Here is an 18958-nt window from a genome sequence, read left to right as displayed (position 1 = left end):
ATTTTCAAACGGGTTTCTTCCAGTTTTAATGATAATTGAATTCTAGATTATAGGCTAAGATTATTAAAAACATTTTTAAGCGCAGTAATAAAATTAATTACACCATTATTATTAACTCTAAATTGAGCTAACGAGAAACGCGGAAACGAAACTGAATCTTTAAAATGTATCAACTCATAACAACTTTATCGCTCATTTCAACTGAGTGATGTTTGTTTGGCGTGCCGCACAATCTATTTACAAATGCTTTGATATATATGTTTAGTCGTAAAAATGTTTCTTAATTTTCGAGATTAGTTTTTAAATTTTAAATATAATTTTATTCAGTTATTAATTATTTACAATTCTTCTTAAAGACTTTGGAAAATGAATACAAACCCTCACAGGAGCCAATAGTAATACTATTTAAAACTAAAGTAATTAATTTGAACAATTTTTTTTAAATCAGCGTTTATTATTTGAGCTCCACCGCGTCAAGTGGAGGCAAGTTCGGAGCCACCTCCCTTATACTGACAAAAGTTGACAGAAGTAAACTGACATTTGGAAAACAAATTATTGAAATGTATCCTTAAGCAACCTCAGTTTTTATGTAGTAGTGTGTTGTAATTAAACTTTTAGCAATTAAATGTACTTCTTAGATATGCAAAGATCTGTATGTGCAATGTTATGATATTACTCATTTCTGGGGCCGACAATTCCCTTGAAAATTAGCATGGCTCAACAGCACCGACAACCTTTTGAAAACCCTATGTTTAGAGAAATACACAAAAATACCTGGCTTAAAAAGATTTCACCCAGCAATCCTAAAAAGGTAAGTATGCGACAACTTTCTCAAGGCTTCTCTAGGTGAATGAAAAATTTGTTTCTAGAAAAGAGAGAAGCTATGGGTTGTTTTCTGTGTGCATGATGACACTGATGCCTATTTAGAAACATACAGTGACAACAAAGTAGCAGTTTTTCATAAACCTGAATGGTTTGTTTCATTAAATAGCGTCCAGCATATTTCCCCAACCATATGTGCCCATGAGCAAGATTATGAGTTTGTTTTAACATTATCCTCAGAAGTTGTAAGATTGGCAGCTCCTACTTGGGAACAGATGCTCGACTGGGTTGAAGGCCTGAAGTCGAAACTTTCAGAGTTACGAATATTGAGTCCAAGAGAAAATGTTTATACCAAGTTGCCTGAGAAGCAGACAGCGTCTCTCTTACCAACTAGGGATCCCAACTCTCCATTGCCACCTCCACCTGCAGGCCCAACAGAGATTTTACCAGGAGTCGAACGCTCTAATAGTGAAATAACCGCTAATAGGCCCAGTGAAAGCATAACATATCAAAGAAGAAGATCTGAGTCTCAGAGCAGTGCAATGTCAAGAAGATCGAATAATATCAATGAACCTCAGAGTGCAGGAGCCAGTTCCAATCGAGTATTTAATTTCGATTCATTTAATTGCGCTATTGAACCAACCACTTCAACTTCGAGCAATAATGTCCATTATGAGCACTTGTTTCAACCAGGTCCGTCCAATAGAAATAATGACACAAGGCAACTTGTAAGAACTGAAGCAAGTGTAACCAATAGACTGTTAGAAAGATCGGCTAGTTGCTCGCCTCGAATTTTACAACCAGCACCCCAACCCTATAAGACTTTAAGAGAGCAGCAAGTGTTAATGTTAGAGAAGGAAATTAAGCATCCAACAGGAGTGAAAGTGCAACTAAGGAAAAAAGACTGTATTAGCTCAATTGGATTTGTTGATGCGTTTGATGCAGTCTGGTATGTTATAATTCAGCTATGCATTAAACTATATTTAAGGGTGGAAGAGTTGCCCCAAGTCCAAGTCCTCCTCCTCCTATCCCAAGAACTCCTAACACCTTATATATATTACTAAGTATATGCTTCTAGCGTCCTTAACTATTGTTTTCTTTTGTTTCTGTAAACCATTGGGCGAAATGATATGAGCACTCATATTAATTCTTATTTTAAAGGATTTGTGGCTGGAAGCAGAAGGAACACCCTATGCTGTACAATGCACTGCACATAGGAGATAGACTGATTAATATTGACGGAATTAATGTAAAATCAGCAGCGGATGCACATAGAATTCTACAATCTCATTACTGTGGTCTTTATGTAAGTAAATTTTATTTCATGAATTGAAAATGTAAATATTCGCTCTGCTTTTTCTCTCCGAAGCTCTAAATGTTACGCAAATATTTAAGGATTTGTTGCCTCAATGCATGGCTAATATCGTTTGAAATTTATCATTTTTCTTCCGCAATTTGAAGGAAAAAGCGAAATACGATTTTCCACTGTGCAATTTTCAGGTTAATATAATAGTAAGGCGGCTACCTCATGGCAGAGTTTTTGTAATACATAGAGAGACTGAGGGTCAGTCTTTAGGAATAATTCAAGAAAATAATACGGCAGTTATAGAGAGCATTCAACCAAATAGTTTGGCAGCTAGACACGGTTTAACTTCCAAAACCAAGTCGTGTGATGGTACCAGTTTTACTAATTGGGTACTTACTGAAATAAATGGGCGTCCATTGAATTTATTTTTTAAGAAAAATCAAATTCGTGATAGGCTTAATTCTGTTGGTAGAGATATTTCAGTTTTAGTGCAGCCACTTGACTTGATTAAGCAATTAAAAAAGCAAATGAAAAGTCTAAAAAACTATAAGGACTATATTTTACAATGAAGTTTGTAGATACAAGCCTTTTAACTGTAGTAAGAAAGATTACAATATACTCGACCGTCCTTCTATAATAGGTACTCATTGTACCTAGTTGTAATTAACGAATTGAAAGATTTAAGCAGTTATCTGTGCAACAATTTCTATTCTAGTGTTTCGACAATAGCTGCAACCTTAGCTCAAAAAGGGGTAATTATACTTTTTATTTAGTATTAAGTAGCTTATATTAGTTAATTGACGATAACCAGTAAGCATATCACTTTTGCAACGGTCAGATTTACATCTTTTACATTGTAAACCTGCATCAAAACTGGCTTCAAGTTTAATAAAATAAGTTACTTTACAAACTGGCAGCTAAATTTCGTAACAGTATTGCAAACATTAAGTACCTCTTTATGCTACGAGCATAGAAATTGTCGCTTCATCTCAAGTTTGCCCTTCTATATTTGAAGCTTTTTATAATTTTATTGTGGATTACACAATTTTTCGAGTTAAATAGCAAGTCTGTCTTTTGTTGCTAACATATCTTTTTCAAATCGCGTCAAATGCGTGAAAAAGTCAATAAAAAGTAATTTCTATGCTCAAAAGTGTATTGTTTGATTACGTGGGTAAGTTATTATTTTGGCACTTGTACGTGTTTAATAAGTGTTTTGGTCTTGCCACTGTTACACACAGTACTTGTAAGTACAAACATGTAATAAAAAGTGTTAACTATTTTTTTGTGATGACTCATTCTACATTACTGAACTGCGAATTCATGCACGCTCAAGCAATGTCTGAAGTAAAAAATAATCGAACGTTACTATCTTTCAGCGGACTTTATCATTTCAATGCATAGTGCGGCGTATCATCGTGAATATCTAGTCATTTTAATCAGAATATCAAGTGAATCGCAACTTGGGCGTGCATGGATATGTACTTCTGATAGATCTTTAAACGAACACTCGACACATTTACAGTGTGGAAATAATAGTTTTAAGAGCATGGTAATAAGAGTTATGCATTAGATGTTGGTAGGGTTTTCATTCAAAATTAAGTGCAATATACATGAAAGGAGAATTTATTGATTGGAGCCTGAGTAATATACTGTGATTATTTTTATACTCTATAATAAACGAAAAACAATACAGAATATGCAGTTTATGAATGAGGGCGTCCCTAGAGCATTCGGCATCTTGTCAATAATACACAGTTTAAACACATTTTCTATTTAATAACTTAGTGTATATAAATATATTGGAGTGGGCTCTGCTACTTAGATAAGGCATTTGGATTGCTGATTTTACCAGCAAAAATAATACTTCCACTTTGTTTATGCACGATGAAAAAGGCGAAAGGTCGGTTTGCTTTAACAACGGGTGGTGGTGTTCTATTCAAAAAGGTTGAACCTGGAACCGTTTTAGTAATTGAGAAATTGTTTCGCTCTTTAACTTTCAAGTAGTTTACCTGCTGCAGCAGATGCGACAGTTCCTTCTTCATCCACCTCAATTTCAGCCTTTTGAATAACTCGAGATATATACAAGTAGTGTGAATACATTCCTAAAAGATTTGCTTTTTGTGGGTTAAACACATCTCGAATTCCCATCTGAAATTTAAATCGTAGTTAGTTAAAGAAGTAATAATGTAGAAAGTAAGCGTGGGTTATGGAAGGAGTGGAACTACTTACTTTTTCTAAAACCCCGTCCAAATTGAAGTCGGATGCGAGCTTAAATTTCGGCAAATACACATGGGTGTCATCATCAGAAAACATTTGGTGTTTCATTTTCAGTTCGGCTAAAATTTCAGTCATCGGTTCTTTGGTTAGCGCGTTTAGCATATTTGTGAGGGTTTGAAAGCCCCGCGGTACCAACACCAGCATGGAAAAAGTGTCGTCCTGCAAAAGATGTTCTTTATGCCATGCAGTCAGGTGATAGCTTAACTTACAAAGCCATAAGGTAGTTCAATCGCATCAGCTTTGATTTTTTCATTGCGGTAATAGGCGAAAGGATGTGCTTGGTACATCATTTGAACCTCTCCGATTTTGTTCCTTTTTTCATCGTAAAAGGCGTCCCGTTTAGTGGCACTTCGGTTGAAAGGAGTCTGCCATTCGCCTCTGAAGTACATTGTGGTGGTGATAAAGAGATAGGCATTCTCTACATCGGCTGCAAGGAAAGTTGCCATGCAAAATATTGCTTCAGACAATTTATAGATACTTACCGGGATTCACCAACAGTGGTATTCGGTTCTTCGTAGCCTGTTCTACATATTTGTTGATAATATCTGCAGATGCAGCACTGTTTTTAAAATCTACAGGTGATACAACAGCATCATAATACTGCTTAACCACCTGTTCGAATTTTTCCTTGACCGGAAACTCTGACCTGGTGAACAGACCAGTGGAAGTCTCCAATTGGGTCTCTGCTGATTTGGTCTGAAATAACTGTTCCTGACTAGTTTAACTAAGCACAAGCAAATTACCTGCAACAGTATTCCGCTCAGTCTTTGGTATGCGTCTCTCACGATGTTCTTATTTAGAGGCTGCCCTAAAACCCGATCAATCTGTTCAGCAGTGGCATCCAATGATCCTTCTGATATCACCGTAAAGAGCGTCCATACAGTGAGTGGCGAAAGAGCCACATTTAAATTTTCACCGCCTTCTTTATTTACTGCCTGAATCGGAAATAATACTGTGCGTATTTAATTTTTTTCAGTCATGTTTTTTATGCCCTTGCCTATGAATACTTTCTCACTTACCGCTAGTAGTTCAAGCGAAAACTGGTTGATTGATTCAGCGATATTAAATTTTTCTTGTAGAAATACTGGGGCTGCGATAGACAGCACTATTCCGATGGGCACGACTGTAGGAATATTTAATGTTCTTCAATCAATTTAAGTTAATAAATTTTTTTTTCTAGGGTAGGTCGAAGCTGTGGAATGGCTTTTAGGAACGTAAAAAAGTGTGTGATTTTTCCACTCTAAACTTATTAAACGAGTTTCAAGCTTGTAATTTGCTAATCATCATCTGGATATCTAATTTCACACAATTTTATATATTTTTTTAAGTTTTTTATTTGTCTCGCGACTGGTTTTCAGCATTAGTAATGCCTTTTGAAGCGTAAAGAACGATTTTAGTTCCCGAAGTGAATCCCCAAAAAATTCTGCGTCTCTGACCGCACATCCATTACCCCGTAAAAGTTGATATCGCGTGCCAAGAAAAACTCGTTTTAGAAAAAACTCGTGTTATTAATGGAAGTACTTGAACCAGAAATTATTTTATACTACGACTGTAGTCAGTGTTCATGATTTATTTTAAATGTTTGGGTCTTCCACTGGCTTTAGCCTACAGTAAAAAACTAAAAGGTTTTAGTAAATGAAGAGATTTGAATCGTTTGGTATAAAAATAAAAACAGCAAATCATTTTCCTGATTGCTAATTGATTTAATGGTTTTCATTATATTTGCTTGGAAACTTGTTTAAAATATTAATAGCGATTACTTAACCGGAATAGACATTAGCTTCACTATTTTCCTGTATAATTACCATTTTAATTGATTTCTTTGATGTACGAATGCAAGTTAAAGCGCTAATATACTTACATATGTGGAACTGCATGTTAAACTATCTATCTACGAGAACTTAGCGCGGTAGAATTCAGTCATGTATAGGTACAATTGTTTACAAACTTAAACTTGAGGACGAATCTTTTCTTGCTGTCCTACTTCGATCTCATGCCGGTTTCGAATTGTGGTAAAGTTGACCGTGACGACTTTTGAAGCAACAATTCACTCTGTTCGATCTGTAGCACGCTCGGGATGAATCTGACTTCAGGTACACCGAACTACGTTTATAATCGCATACAAACTCTGCAACACAATCGTGACTAAATGTAAACTCATAAACATTATTCGAGCAACATTTTTTTGCTTTAACGATGTCAGAACTAAACGCGGAAAAACCCAATGGATGCTTTAACTATGTAAGGTTCCGAAATAGGTATTGGGTTTTGGAATTTGTAATTAATTCCTGTTTACCCGTCAGCTTGTGAATGTTCCACCAATCGCTGTTGTTGCCCACTGGTCAATGCTTTTTTGTTGATAACGCTACATTATTCCATTGGCGTGGATCTCATGACCTTCTTTATTACTTTCAAATATACAATCTTATCTCGTACATAAATATATCTATCAGTCCCAACTCACATAACTGGGGCTTCTAGGAAAGATTTTTCTTTATTCGTCCCGGATTTTCCGCGCCAGTTTCGGATTGAAGCCCTGCCTTGTTTGATATATATTTCAACTTAAAGAAGCCCTCGTGTACCCCCCTATGGTACCCAGCTAGCGCCTAACGTGAGAAAGACGTAAAAATATAGGAAAACGACGTGAAAATACGGAACGCTTACACTTGATCATGTAAGCTTTCGAGGGAAATACCTCTTAAAATGAGAGAAGTAACAAATTATTTTGCAAGAGGCCCTAAACCCCGAAAAACTCGCAAGTTTCACGCAATGGAATACGTACGCGAATAAAAAAACGTATTGAGTGGAAATATATTGAACAACAGCAGTGTTTCTACTTCTTCAGAAGTGCTGGTTCTGAACCTAAACCGTCGATGAATTCTTGGGTTTTCTTTAAATTTTGACAATTGGTTCAGAAAACTTTAACATATTTATTACTGATTGAGTGTTTGAAAATCCCAAAATACCACGAGTTGTTCATTGAGATCGAAGTTAAATTGGCAGTTTTAGACATCAATTTTTTTGGTTTCATCAACCCACATTAATTACTGCTTGATTCAATTTAATGAAGCCATGCGTTATTTCGCAAACAAGACTCTTATTTTGCAAATTGGAAAATGGGCTTCGTTTTTACTGCGTCAACAAGTAAAGCTGCTTGAAAATATTGATCACGATATTATCCCGCAATGAAAAATCAACGTGCGAAATCCTAAATGAAAGCCAGTGAATCATTAAAAAAATTGTGTTTCACACTAATTTAACTACATATATACGTTCGTGGCTAATACTGTTTTTCAGTTGAAATATAAACAATTTTATTACAGGAAAATGCGTTAAACTGAAATTGCGCTATTAGTTCCGCACGTAATCTCAATAGACACATTGATAAGCCCGAACAGCTTTACTTTTATTCTTATTTTGGTTTTGAAACATCATTTTGGGTGTTCAACAATACGAGACGAACACAAAAGTTTAAGCTTGCCGGAAGTGATTTAATAATTTATTTATTTCGGTAGAGTAAAAAGGTGAAGGAATCCCGCAAAAAATGGGTTTTTCTAAATCAATTTAAGTGTTTTATGTTAGTTTTATCGACGTGATATATTTATGGGCAACGTTAAGACAATAGTCTTCCATTTAGTAAATCAAAACGAGAAACCGCACACAATGGTTTTAAAGTAAAAAAATCTTAATGTTTTTGCCACAGATTCCAAAAACAGATTTGCATTTTTAGATAAAAATGAGATCAGACTACTGGAGTTGTTATTAAAAACGTCTGTTTTTAAATATACCTTTATTATGCCATCTACGATTATATACAGCATTAATTTGATATCGTTGACTGAATCACTAGATATATCATATAAGTATCCTGTTGTTCTAATACACATACAATACATTTTTTAAAATCAATATGATCCTCAGCTTCTGCTAAATGGTTACTTTTCATACATGCAATAAAATGATTAATTTTAAACTGGTAATTTCAATCTAGAAAGCCTACGTTTAGTATAATTTTTAAAAGGTGCTATGTGTTTAAACTTTCGGACAATACAAAATTGAAAATGTGGCTGGATGGCTCACAATGATGACGCGGGCAGTAAAATTGTCTCATTTACAAAGCTCAACAATGAATGACTAACAGGAGGTATGTCTCACAACAAATTCGTATATACACTATCATATTTTTAACTTATAACTACCGAGGTTAACGTAAATAACAAAATATTTAACTGCTTATTATATTAAATGCTTATTTTAATTACTACTAAGACAGACATAACATTGTTTTTCTTGATTTTTGTTCACATAAATATTTTATTGCTGCAAGTATATTTATCAGATTCCGATAGTTGCCAACGTTTTTCGGGACGACGCTCTGAAAGTGCAAGCTTTGCGTGTTTCCGAAACGTTGGAATGAACCTTAAGGCCGAAAACTTTTTAATGCCAGAATTAATGTTTTCACAATTATTAAGAAGATCTATGACGGTGCCTTGTGGCTGAGCCTAATTATGCACGTTGTTTATAAATCGATTTTAAAAAGTTCCCAACTAAATAAATAGGTACTAGAAAAACTGAGATTTTATGAGACTCATTAAAAGTTGCGCACTGTTTAAGCATTACTAATACTGCAAATATGGAGTATCAAAACAATATATTAGAAAATACCGCTATAAAATTTTTGTGTCACTACAATAATAATCAAAAGCTGAATCATTTATCAATTAAGTAACTTGAATATTGTTTTAGACTAAATGGTGAACGAAATGTTAACACTAATAATGTTAAAATGTTCGTTTAATATTCGCACTTATAAATAATAGAACGATTAAATCTAAGTTAAAAGAATGACTCGCGAAAGCCTTATCAACTTCTAGTTGCTGACGGAAATAAGCAATATAAATACAAAGAGGATTATTCGTGGAAAATTTTCAACGGAGATCTGGGTTATCATTTAATTGTTTTTTAATTTTTAACAAAATTGTAGTGAACCATTGATCTAAACGTGATATTTCGTCGTAGTCTTTAACGGTGTCGGTAAACCCATCCAAATTCTGTTCTTCAATGTGTTCAATCAAGGTTTTAACCAATTTGTATTCCCTACAGTCCTGGAAAGCTGGGTATTGTTGTAAATAACGCTCTAGAGCATGCTGTGCATTTAAAACGTCCACACAAAGATGGCATAGAGCAGCTCGAAACATGTATTCTTTAGCACTATACTTTAATAGAGAATTCTCTAAAGATGATGTGGCTACGTCTTCATAAATACGAATAGCTTTCTCGTAGTTCTCAAGTTGAGCGGAATATTGTGCTACTTTCAACAAACATTTGTTGGCCGAAGCATTATTCTCCTCGCCTCTAAAGAAATCAGCAGCTGTATCATAGTGTACAACTGCTTTTTCAAAGTCTGTCGACTCGGATTCGTAAAGTTCAGCGATTGCTTGATGATGCTTAGCAGCCATAGTAAATTTACCCATATCGGTATAGATTTCTATGGCTTTCAACAAACAACTGACTGCCTCTGCAACAAAAAACCATCCTTTTCAATTTACACGTACGGCTTGAATCTGGGATAGGCAGAGATGCAAACAAGTGTCGATGTGGTGAGAAAGATTTATTAGGAATGGTCCTGACTGGAATTCGACATAGTAGAAAATTTCCATATATACATGCTATACGAAGATAATGACGACTATTTCGAGCAAAAAATTCTCAAAACATAATGACCCAATAGAAAAATAGCATACTGCGACTATTTATATCAAATACATTAGACGACCTCTGATTTCTTCTACAGAAACCAAATAATATTAACAAAAAATTACTAAGAATAATGTAACAATAAATAAAATATCAAGACACGTTAACAAAAGTTGTTTAAAGGCTCATTGTCTAGTCTAACACAAGTTTGGATCTCCATTGAGTTGCTTTTTAACTCGCAGCAATAAAGTAGTGTACCATGGATCCAGACGTGAGATATTGTCGTAATCTTTCACGGCTTCAGTAAAGCCGTCTACATTTTGTTCTTCAATCTGTTCAATTAGTGCTTTAATGAATTTGTATTCTCTAGAATCCTGGAATGCTGGATATTGTTGTAAGTAACGGTCTAAGGCGTGCTGGGCATTTAAATGGTCGATGCATAGTTGACATAAAGCGGCTCGAAAAAAGTAATCCTTAGCGCTGTATTTCAATAATGAGCTCTCCAATGAATTCGTTGCAACTTCTTGGTAGATCTGAATCGCTTTTGCGTAATTTTCAAGTTGAGCGGCATATTGCGCTACTTTGAGATAACATTTATTCGCTGAACTGTTGCTTTCTTCTCCTCGAAAATAATCGGCGGCTTGCTCATAGTGTTGAACAGCCTTATCAATGTCTATGGACTCTGTTTCATATACTTCGGCTATATTTTGATGATGTTTCGCCGCTATAGAAAATCTACCCATATCAGTGTAAAGTTCTATAGCTTTTAAATAACAGGTGACTGCCTCTGAAACAAGCAAAATATAATTAGACCAAATGAGAACTAAAATTAAACATAAAATAATGCCTAATTACTACATCTACAAGCTCATACTAAGAGTTCTCTGTTTTTTTGTATTCAACTGTGATTCATTTGCTAATAATAGAAGTGTGAAGGGACGTGAGTTGGCATATTTGGATAAATAATAGATACAAAAAACATGCGACTGCAGTGGTTGGGAGGTTGGTATGTGGAAAGTACAAAGTAAAATCATTGAAAAAAATGGCAAGCTTTTCAGTGCAATCAATAAGGATGCAACTAAAAGAAAAACACATTTTTTCGACATGTTACTTACCTACAGAAAAATTTCACAGAGTCTATCGAAGCATTATAAATAGATGTTAGTAAATACCACCAAGTCCAAAACCACACCATACTCAAGTTTAGTAAAAGGGAATTGTTAATTAATGATAACGCGCACAAGTTGAGCTGTATAGTTCGCATAACCATATCTAAGCGAGGATATGTATTGACAACAAACACAATACTTGGAAGTACTGTACATGTTTCAATATATCCTGAAACTTTTCCAACGCAACATTTTATGGTCTACTTATTAGTGCATGTCTTAACAAATACATGGTAAGGATGTTTGTATATTTGATACAACGCTGAAAATATTCACTAGTAAATAAACCAAATTACAGCCGTTTAACGATATTTCTGACGCATTTAGCCTTCTCCTTATTGTACAAACAGTGATATCACTTTAGGATTATATTAAAGATTGGTCACTTACCATTGATATTCGACTTCTTGTAGCAATTGGCCGCATCTACATAATTAGTGGCAGCTTCATGTCGAGCCCCACTTCTCAGATGTAAGGTTGCAGCCTCACAAAAGGCACTCCCTGCTGACACCCAATTCTTTGCCATTTTAAACAAATTGGCAGCACGTTGATAACATTCGACTGCATCTTCCACACGACTGGATCCCCTAAATGATCCAAATCGTTAAAATTAAAACTGAATTTAATGAACCCTTTCTAATCGCACTCAGGACAAGACAATATGTGTAAACCGCTTACCCGAACAGTGACCCAAAAAATCCTCTAGGCCCCAATTTCTTCTCGGCTTCAGCAATCAATAGCTGAGCTTTTTGCTCATTTGATGGCATATTTAGAAATTTTATTTATAAAACTGAAATTCCAACAAAGCTTTATTGACAAATTAATTACCGATGATCGGCTAGTTGCGCTGTAGTATGACAGCACTTGTCGATAGTGTCATTCGTGCTATAGACAGAGACAAGTCTATAGAATGTTGCCAATAGTTCGCAGTAATTTTAGGTTTTACGGCTGAAACAACGATTGCAGGTAATCTAAATTTCTTGTTTTTGTGTTTTGGATGTTTTTATTTGGTCGGTTGCAGGTAAACAGTTTCTTTTCGTTCATAAAAATAAAGTAAGAACAGTGGTCCGCAACCCAACATACTTTGATGGTATAATATTTGAAAAAATTGTACTTGTCTCAACTAACTGGCAATTTTTTTTACTGTTTAACAAATAGATAATTAGCATTCAACTTCAGATTCTACAAGAATGGGGCTAAAACGAGGCTCTAGAATGTATTAAAATAAAGGAGGATTTTCAAATCGAACGTATATAGTTTCAACATCTTTTGAACTTCGAAACGTTAATAAAAAGGCAGTTTTTTTCGGAAAATGCAATGTTGGAGAACAATAGAATGCTTAAGAAAAATATCGGGTTCAATAGGCATTAAACCAAAATTTCGCTCTGTTGCAAATTTTGCAAAAGTACGAAAATACAATATATTTTTTTCTCATTGGCATGACCATGGGGCAGGATTTCCCAGGGAATTTTAGGAGTTGGCGCAGTGTAGCGCAAATGGCTTGGTGCGTCAACCCAACGCACCGGTGCAGTAACTCGGTTCCGTTGCTGGGGAAATGTTGATGACCTTTTCTTCTAGTTGTTTTTAGATTTATTTTAACGGCCATTCATTAATTATATTTTTAAAGCTTCTTCAAAATTTCAGAATTTTCCAGTTTTAGCAAGCTCTTTCTTCTAAACGCTCACTTTTCAAGTTTCACTTAAAAATACTGACATTCTTAAAGTATTTTCTGCGAAAAATTATAAAATAAATTTTATTAGAACTCGCCATTTTCGTTGATTTGTAAAGTTTTAAAATTCCTTTCCAGCTTCGAATTTGGGACAAAAAACAAATATTTTTTAAATCAAAAAACGAACAGAAAATGTGTAAAACATTATTTAAAAAACTCGCCACCCCACCCCCCTGAAGACTGCAGAGTTTGTTAAACAAACTGTTGGTTTTTAGTTTTGACTTATTTTATTTCTTGTTTTACTTTCTACTCAAAAACGCTATATTTTGAAGAGTTTTATTTAAAAAATACGGACAATCTGGAAGTCATTTACGCGAAAAATTCCCTGATAAATTTATAGCATTGTAGGATTTTTATAAAAACTTTTTTGAGTGTAGGATTCGGGATCAAAATAAATTTCTCCCGTTTTTTCCCGAAAATCATTAAGGTTTTCTCAAAAACCGATTACAAAACTAAAAGGTTTTAACCAAAAGCGCAAAAACCAATATTTTCTGATGCTTTTCTCCTTTCTTGACAATCATGGCGTCTTCAAAAATTATAAAATTAGCCGCATGCATCGCTTTGAAGGGAATTTTAGAAAACCCTTCTCAGCTTCGAATTTGGCACAAAAACCTAATTATTTCATATGGTTTTTTACTGAAAGTAATTAAGATTATCTTTCGTCTCGATCGAAAAATCGACCAGAGAGCAAAAGTTTCGCCACCCTCATCGCTCTGAAGATTTTTAAAATTTCTCTAAAATCTCAGGACTTTACAGTTTCAGCAAAGTTTTTTAAGCAATTCTTCCTACGCAAAAATCGCAATAGTTTCATTTAAAAATCCTGACAATCTTCAGGTATTTTCTGTGAAAAATTATGAAATAAATGTTATTGGAACACTCGCCTCCTTAAGCGCTTTGTAAAAATGTGCCGAACCATAATCATTTCGTCGAAAATGGACACTCTAATCATTTTTTCTGGGTTTTTCCAAAAAATTTCCGCGAACAGAACGAGCGAAAGTTTATAAACAATTATTTGGAAAACTCGCCACGATCGTCGCTGTGAATAATTTGGTTTTTTAATTCCGGTTTCTTCAATGTTAGATCAATATTTCTAAACAAAACTCTCTCTAAACAGAAAAACGCTATTTTTCCTAACGTTTTACTTTAAAATATTGGCTAACTGAGAGCCTTTTATGAAAACAAAAATAAGAGATCGATTTTAGAACAAAACCTTCTGGCCTTCTTTATCGTCTTTTTAGAATGCCCATTTTACCTTTGAATTTGCGACAAAATCGAAACAAGTTTTTTAAGTCTTAAAAATTTAATGTTAAAATTCCAGTTTCGGTCTACGGTAAATGAGTTATAACTAATTTAGCGATGAGTTAAAACTCATTAACTCAGAGACCGGCAACAACTCAAAAGTGCAACTCAGCACAGTGTTACCACGGCCTTTGCAATCTCAGAAATTTTAACTGAACTCTTGGCATATATTTTTAAGTTGACTTCTTTCGGTTGAAAGCTTAGTGGACAAAATAACATCATATTGTTATCTACCAAATATTTATTTAAAAAAGTAGCATATAATAATAACGTTCGAAAATACAAGATTATTCCTGAATCGATATAAGCATTTATAAATAACAATTAAGTATGGCATTATATTTTTACACTGTATCTCAAATGGAAAACAAAATTTTGTTATCATAATGGAATAAGTAAAGGTACAATACACCTCTAATTACTTAATTATAATGAAATTATTATGTACAAAATAAACGGAAAACTTCAAAACAAACAAAATCAAATTTGTTTAAAGTAAATATAAGTTGGGGCTAAATTACCAGAAATTAATCTTAACGTTTACACATCGACTTTGAACGGTGATCCTGGAATATGGTCGTCGCCCCATTTGACGATAATCAGATATTCCCCCCGATCTCTCACCATATAGTTAACATCATACGCGTTTCGTCCTTTGTGTTTGATAAAAACTTCATCACATGGGCCTTTAGGCCCGTGAACTCCCACAAACAATATATTCGGTCCTGGAAAACAAAAAGATATATAAACACATACAAAAAGCAACTAGTTCAACGCCATTATTATTTTTTATTAAGATAATAGTTTTTATTAAGAAAAAATGTCTTCTGTTGATGATGGTCAAAATAAAAAAAACATGTTTTTTGCTAATATTGGGTAGCTCATCTTTTGCAAAAATGTTAAATTCTGGAGTGTCGGATACAAAAACTATCAGAACTTTTCCTTGATAGCTGAAATCACTTTTTTTTAGTGGTGCATTGATCCTTTTTCGAGATTTTTGCGCCCTTAAAACTAAGTTTTTGAAAGTTTTTACTCGTAACAGTATTCATAGTTTACGCGCAATTTTTTGCGTCTCTCATTTTACAAGATTTTTATTGATTTGATTCCACCTCTCAAAGAAAAGTTTTGCCAGTCCTGAAACTAAAGCTCTCAAGAATTGAAAGCTCACCCAATGCGGATGAGCGTTCAGCTTCAATAAAATATTTGAAGAAACAAATCCACCGCAAGTTTTTTACGAGGAACATAATTTGTCCATAATCAATATCTAAGGAGCCAATTTTTTCTTAATGAAGTTAGGCCCTTGAGTCAGTTTGACCATCTGCTTATGGGACGCTTTGCCTACCTACCTATGGATATAAAGGGAAATATAACATCTAGGACTTACCAGCATCTTGGGCCGCAATAGTAAACTGATTTTGCTTTGCCAGATATGCCTTCTTCAACCCCATTCCTTTGGAAGTGACCTTTGAAGCGTCGCTCTTGAAGTGGGGTAGTACTGGACCTCTGTGGTTGGCGCCTTTTCCGATTTTTTGAACTGTTTCTACAACCACTGAGGAGGACTCTTGTCCGCCGACATCAGCAACATTGGTGTCACCTGGAAGCGCAAAAAACCTCTACATCTTCGCTAGTTGCAACTCTTCCCACTTACCTTTGCTGGTTACTTTAAAGGGCGATCCCACTATGTGGACGTTGTTGTACTTTATACTAATGTAATAGTCTCCGGGTGCAATTGGTGTGTATCTGACTTTGTAACCTTCGTCGACTTCAGTACAATCCATTGAAACTTTACTTGGCCCATCGATGTTCACTGCCAGCGTACCAGCACCAGCACTCACAGTATCTACTATAAAATCGGTCTTCACACCTGGAAAAAACAAACAGTTGAAGTAGTAAAATCATCAGCTTTTCCTCAGCTAACACCGAAAGCTAACCTGTCTTGACTTCCTTATTTAGTCCATTTCCTTGAGCGTGAACGGCAGCAGGATCAGCAGTATCCTTTCCGACTTTAACACTGAATGGTGATCCAGGAATATGAACGCCGTTGAACTTGGCATGGATTTTATGAATGCCATTCTCGCGTGGCATAAAGCGCACAGAATATTCTTCCATATCAATGATCTGCACGAAGCAATCATCCTCATGTCCCGAAGGACTGATGATCTGAAACAAGCGCAAATCCGTTGATTGACGAGTTTCAATTGCAACTGTTAACTGGGTGGAAAACGAAGCTGATATACACCTTTGCATCAAGATCGCCCTTGGCTCCATTTCTTCTGACAATAAATTGCGACGGTTTGTCGGCTTGAATGTAGCCTTCTGGAAATTGAGCTACTTCAAGCAAATGAGCGTCTCCAACGGCTGGAGATATGTAAACCTTGAAAGGAGAGTCCGGTACATGTTCGTCGTTGAATTTCAATCCAATTCTATATTCGCCTGAAACAAAAACATCCCTATCAACAACAGCAAAATTGAAACTTGGGAACTGTTTGTCTTTATATTCTAAGCATTTAGGTTCAATGATTAGGAATAACAAAGCGCTAACTACGCAGAGAGATCTATATTTGTAATTATCCCCACAATGTTTTCAGAGTGACTAATAACTAGCTTAATTTTAAACTTGTTACTGAGGCACTGAAATTGCATGTTTTCACAAACAGTCCTTCGGCTACAGACTCAGAGTCTAGAGGAAAATGTTCTTTCTGAATCGCAAAACATAGATTTGTAGCTGAAGCATTAACTGACCCCGTCCAAATATAGATTGTCTCATTTTAAATTCGTCTTATTCATCATCTGTTTAGGTTTATTTTTGTGTCGAGATTCGCCGCGTGGTTTTGATATTTGGGTTCCGGCCTAATTATTAGAAATTATTCGTGTTTTCCGTGGGAGTCTGGCAGAAATGCCCCATTTTAATGGGTGCGTTGCTTACATTCTTAGCTACATTTTATCATCAAGGAAATCTCCAGCAGATAAAATCCGATGGCCAAATTGATTCTAATTTAATACTCACATGTTCAATATAGATTTGAAAATCGGGAACATATTTATAGAAATACGACTAACCAGTAAATCACTTACCGAAACAAGATATTTCTATTTTAGTTGTATATTTGAGTAATTTTGCGGCTAAACACACCCGAGAAAATGATGACTTTTTCGAGCAGTTCTTGTTCTTAATAAATGCACGTAGTTGGTAGAAAATTAGTTGTTTTCGTTACGAACCCCGATTTATCCAACACGCGGTTTTCTATCAATCGGCAATGAATAATCGATTCAAAGAATAAATATTTATTCCCCACCTTCCGAATTGTTCGAGTTGTCCGAATTAAACTGAATCTCCTGGCACACCTTATACATGTTCCGTAGCACCAAAACATTGACCGTGCAATTCGAAGATTATTCTCTGTCTACATCATGTGGAAATATATTTCACCATCTATTAAGAACTACATGATTCACTTCTAAAATTAAGCATTAAGTGCTACCTTGAGTTTTTTTTGTCGCAGACTCAAATTTTCACGGGCTGAATTTTTTCCTGAATCTACGTCATTCATTTAGTTCACTACATGTATTTCTGCCGCAAACATTGGAACACCAAATGTTGCTTTTCACTTCTCTAATTGCGCGCAATTCTGCGGAAACGCAACTTTGCACTATTTTAAAGCTCAGATTCGAGCGCCCAGCAAGCGATTTCCACGCAAAGATTACAACTGCGACATGCCGAAGAAGCTCAATAAGTGACAAAAAATAAGAGCAATGCTGAATATTTCCAACAGTGTCGCAGGAACGCTCAAAAATTTGAATAGAAAGTGCGCTTGACCTTTCAGGTGGAAAAATATATCTCGAAACGCCCTGTTCAAAGGGCTATTCCGTCTCACTAGAATTGACGACGGTTTCCAAGAAACTTCGTCAGTTTCGCCTACAAGTTGCAAAGCTCCGCTCAAGATACATACGTACATTTGTGAGCTTTTTACATCGAGTGGAATGAATTGAGCTCAGAAAACACTCATGTAAAATTTTGATTTATGTGCAAAATTTTTCTGAGGGTTGGGGTCGATTTTATTTTATATAAATTTTCTGAAAATGCCTTAATTCCATATCAATTTCCTCTCAAGGAAGCGAGGAATGTAACAAACTCATTGAAAAACACGCTAGAAGTATCAGATCCGAGATAATCGACATTTTCGGCTCACTTTAAGCTGTTTTTTGATAGTTCGCGACCTTTAACAGACGATTTCCATTTTATTGACTCAATAGCTTTATTAATGCATATTTGTAAGCTTCTTACATCGAATGGAATGGATTCAGCTCAGAATCAGAAGATCAAGCTCATGTGAAAATTTGATTTGTGGGAAAAAATTTCCTAATGGTTGGGGTCGATTTTTTTTTAAACATAATTTTTCTCAAAATGCTCTGAATGCTACATCAATTTCTTCACAAGCAAGCGAAGAATGTATCAAACGCATTGAAAAACCCGCTAGAAGTTATCTTGAGCGGTGTTCAACCGTTTTGAAGATGTAAACGATAAAGTTCAAAATTCATCAAATTAACTAAACATAAAAAACTCTTTACAAACTTCTTTTTGGGTATTTCGCCTCAAAAATGTTTGTCTTTAAAAAAGACAGAATTTCCTCACGTATTTTATTACAGATTGATAAATAG

At 35.1% G+C, this 18958-nt stretch overlaps 4 protein-coding genes across 10 annotated transcripts in view; 1 reads left to right on the top strand and 3 right to left on the bottom strand.

Moving 5' to 3' along the window:
• Nucleotides 1-492: 492 nt before the first annotated feature.
• On the top strand, nucleotides 493-3823 carry LOC109541038. The gene is made up of 4 exons (XM_019909709.2): nucleotides 493-811; nucleotides 870-1771; nucleotides 1984-2128; nucleotides 2323-3823. Exons 1-4 carry the CDS (start codon nucleotides 713-715, stop codon nucleotides 2695-2697), a joined length of 1521 nt encoding a protein of 506 aa, XP_019765268.2. The 5' UTR covers nucleotides 493-712; the 3' UTR covers nucleotides 2698-3823.
• Nucleotides 3824-3883: 60 nt separating this feature from the next.
• On the bottom strand, nucleotides 3884-6761 carry LOC109541039 (serine protease inhibitor 77Ba). The gene is made up of 8 exons (XM_019909710.2): nucleotides 6267-6761; nucleotides 5425-5528; nucleotides 5149-5340; nucleotides 4888-5101; nucleotides 4615-4832; nucleotides 4358-4564; nucleotides 4138-4276; nucleotides 3884-4079 (listed from the first exon to the last, which is right to left on the bottom strand). The coding sequence occupies exons 1-8, from the start codon at nucleotides 6280-6282 to the stop codon at nucleotides 3943-3945; spliced, it is 1227 nt and encodes a 408-aa protein (XP_019765269.1). The 5' UTR covers nucleotides 6283-6761; the 3' UTR covers nucleotides 3884-3942.
• Nucleotides 6762-8178: 1417 nt separating this feature from the next.
• On the bottom strand, nucleotides 8179-12162 carry LOC109541040 (alpha-soluble NSF attachment protein). 2 transcript variants are annotated; one of them, XM_019909713.2, is made up of 3 exons: nucleotides 11950-12162; nucleotides 11662-11858; nucleotides 8179-9923 (listed from the first exon to the last, which is right to left on the bottom strand). In XM_019909713.2, exons 1-3 carry the CDS (start codon nucleotides 12036-12038, stop codon nucleotides 9334-9336), a joined length of 876 nt encoding a protein of 291 aa, XP_019765272.1. In that variant the 5' UTR covers nucleotides 12039-12162; the 3' UTR covers nucleotides 8179-9333. The 2 variants fall into 2 exon arrangements, with proteins under 2 accessions (XP_019765272.1, XP_019765271.1); XM_019909712.2 differs by lacking the exon at nucleotides 8179-9923 and adding an exon at nucleotides 10000-10889 and having other exon boundaries at nucleotides 11950-12161.
• Nucleotides 12163-14522: 2360 nt separating this feature from the next.
• The window catches only part of LOC109540952 (filamin-A), a 39888-nt gene continuing 35452 nt past the window's right edge, over nucleotides 14523-18958 (bottom strand). For all 6 annotated transcript variants that reach the window (XM_019909527.2, XM_048661361.1, XM_048661362.1 and 3 more), the window contains 5 exons: nucleotides 16539-16732; nucleotides 16231-16459; nucleotides 15948-16163; nucleotides 15684-15893; nucleotides 14523-15024 (listed from right to left, as the gene is read on the bottom strand). In XM_019909527.2, coding sequence (XP_019765086.1) covers nucleotides 14840-15024; nucleotides 15684-15893; nucleotides 15948-16163; nucleotides 16231-16459; nucleotides 16539-16732 — 1034 coding nt within the window. In that variant the 3' untranslated portion in view covers nucleotides 14523-14839. The remainder of the gene's footprint in view (nucleotides 15025-15683; nucleotides 15894-15947; nucleotides 16164-16230; nucleotides 16460-16538; nucleotides 16733-18958) is intronic.

This window comes from Dendroctonus ponderosae, unplaced genomic scaffold (genome assembly GCF_020466585.1).
Source record: "Dendroctonus ponderosae isolate FM_Combo_2020 unplaced genomic scaffold, Dpon_F_20191213v2 Dpon_F_20191213_1, whole genome shotgun sequence".
Taxonomy (NCBI): domain Eukaryota; kingdom Metazoa; phylum Arthropoda; class Insecta; order Coleoptera; family Curculionidae; genus Dendroctonus; species Dendroctonus ponderosae.
Note: the sequence above shows the minus strand (reverse complement) of the source record. Positions and strands in the feature narration are given on the sequence as shown.

What these genes read in the sequence shown, in the direction of transcription:
- LOC109541038 (XM_019909709.2), top strand. Translation starts at nt 713, where the DNA reads ATGGCTCAACAGCACCGACAACCTTTTGAAAACCCTATGTTTAGAGAA. An exon ending in CACCCAGCAATCCTAAAAAG is followed by an intron (nt 812 to 869) that starts GTAAGTATGCGA and finishes ATTTGTTTCTAG; the next exon opens with AAAAGAGAGAAGCTATGGGT. An exon ending in GATGCGTTTGATGCAGTCTG is followed by an intron (nt 1,772 to 1,983) that starts GTATGTTATAAT and finishes CTTATTTTAAAG; the next exon opens with GATTTGTGGCTGGAAGCAGA.
- LOC109541039 (XM_019909710.2), bottom strand. An exon ending in TTTCGCTTGAACTACTAGCG is followed by an intron (nt 5,341 to 5,424) that starts GTAAGTGAGAAA and finishes TTTCCGATTCAG; the next exon opens with GCAGTAAATAAAGAAGGCGG. An exon ending in TTGAACTACCTTATGGCTTT is followed by an intron (nt 4,565 to 4,614) that starts GTAAGTTAAGCT and finishes CATCTTTTGCAG; the next exon opens with GACGACACTTTTTCCATGCT.
- LOC109541040 (XM_019909713.2), bottom strand. Translation starts at nt 12,038, where the DNA reads ATGCCATCAAATGAGCAAAAAGCTCAGCTATTGATTGCTGAAGCCGAG. An exon ending in TTTTTTGGGTCACTGTTCGG is followed by an intron (nt 11,859 to 11,949) that starts GTAAGCGGTTTA and finishes TGGATCATTTAG; the next exon opens with GGGATCCAGTCGTGTGGAAG. An exon ending in CAAGAAGTCGAATATCAATG is followed by an intron (nt 9,924 to 11,661) that starts GTAAGTGACCAA and finishes TTTTTGTTGCAG; the next exon opens with AGGCAGTCAGTTGTTTGTTG.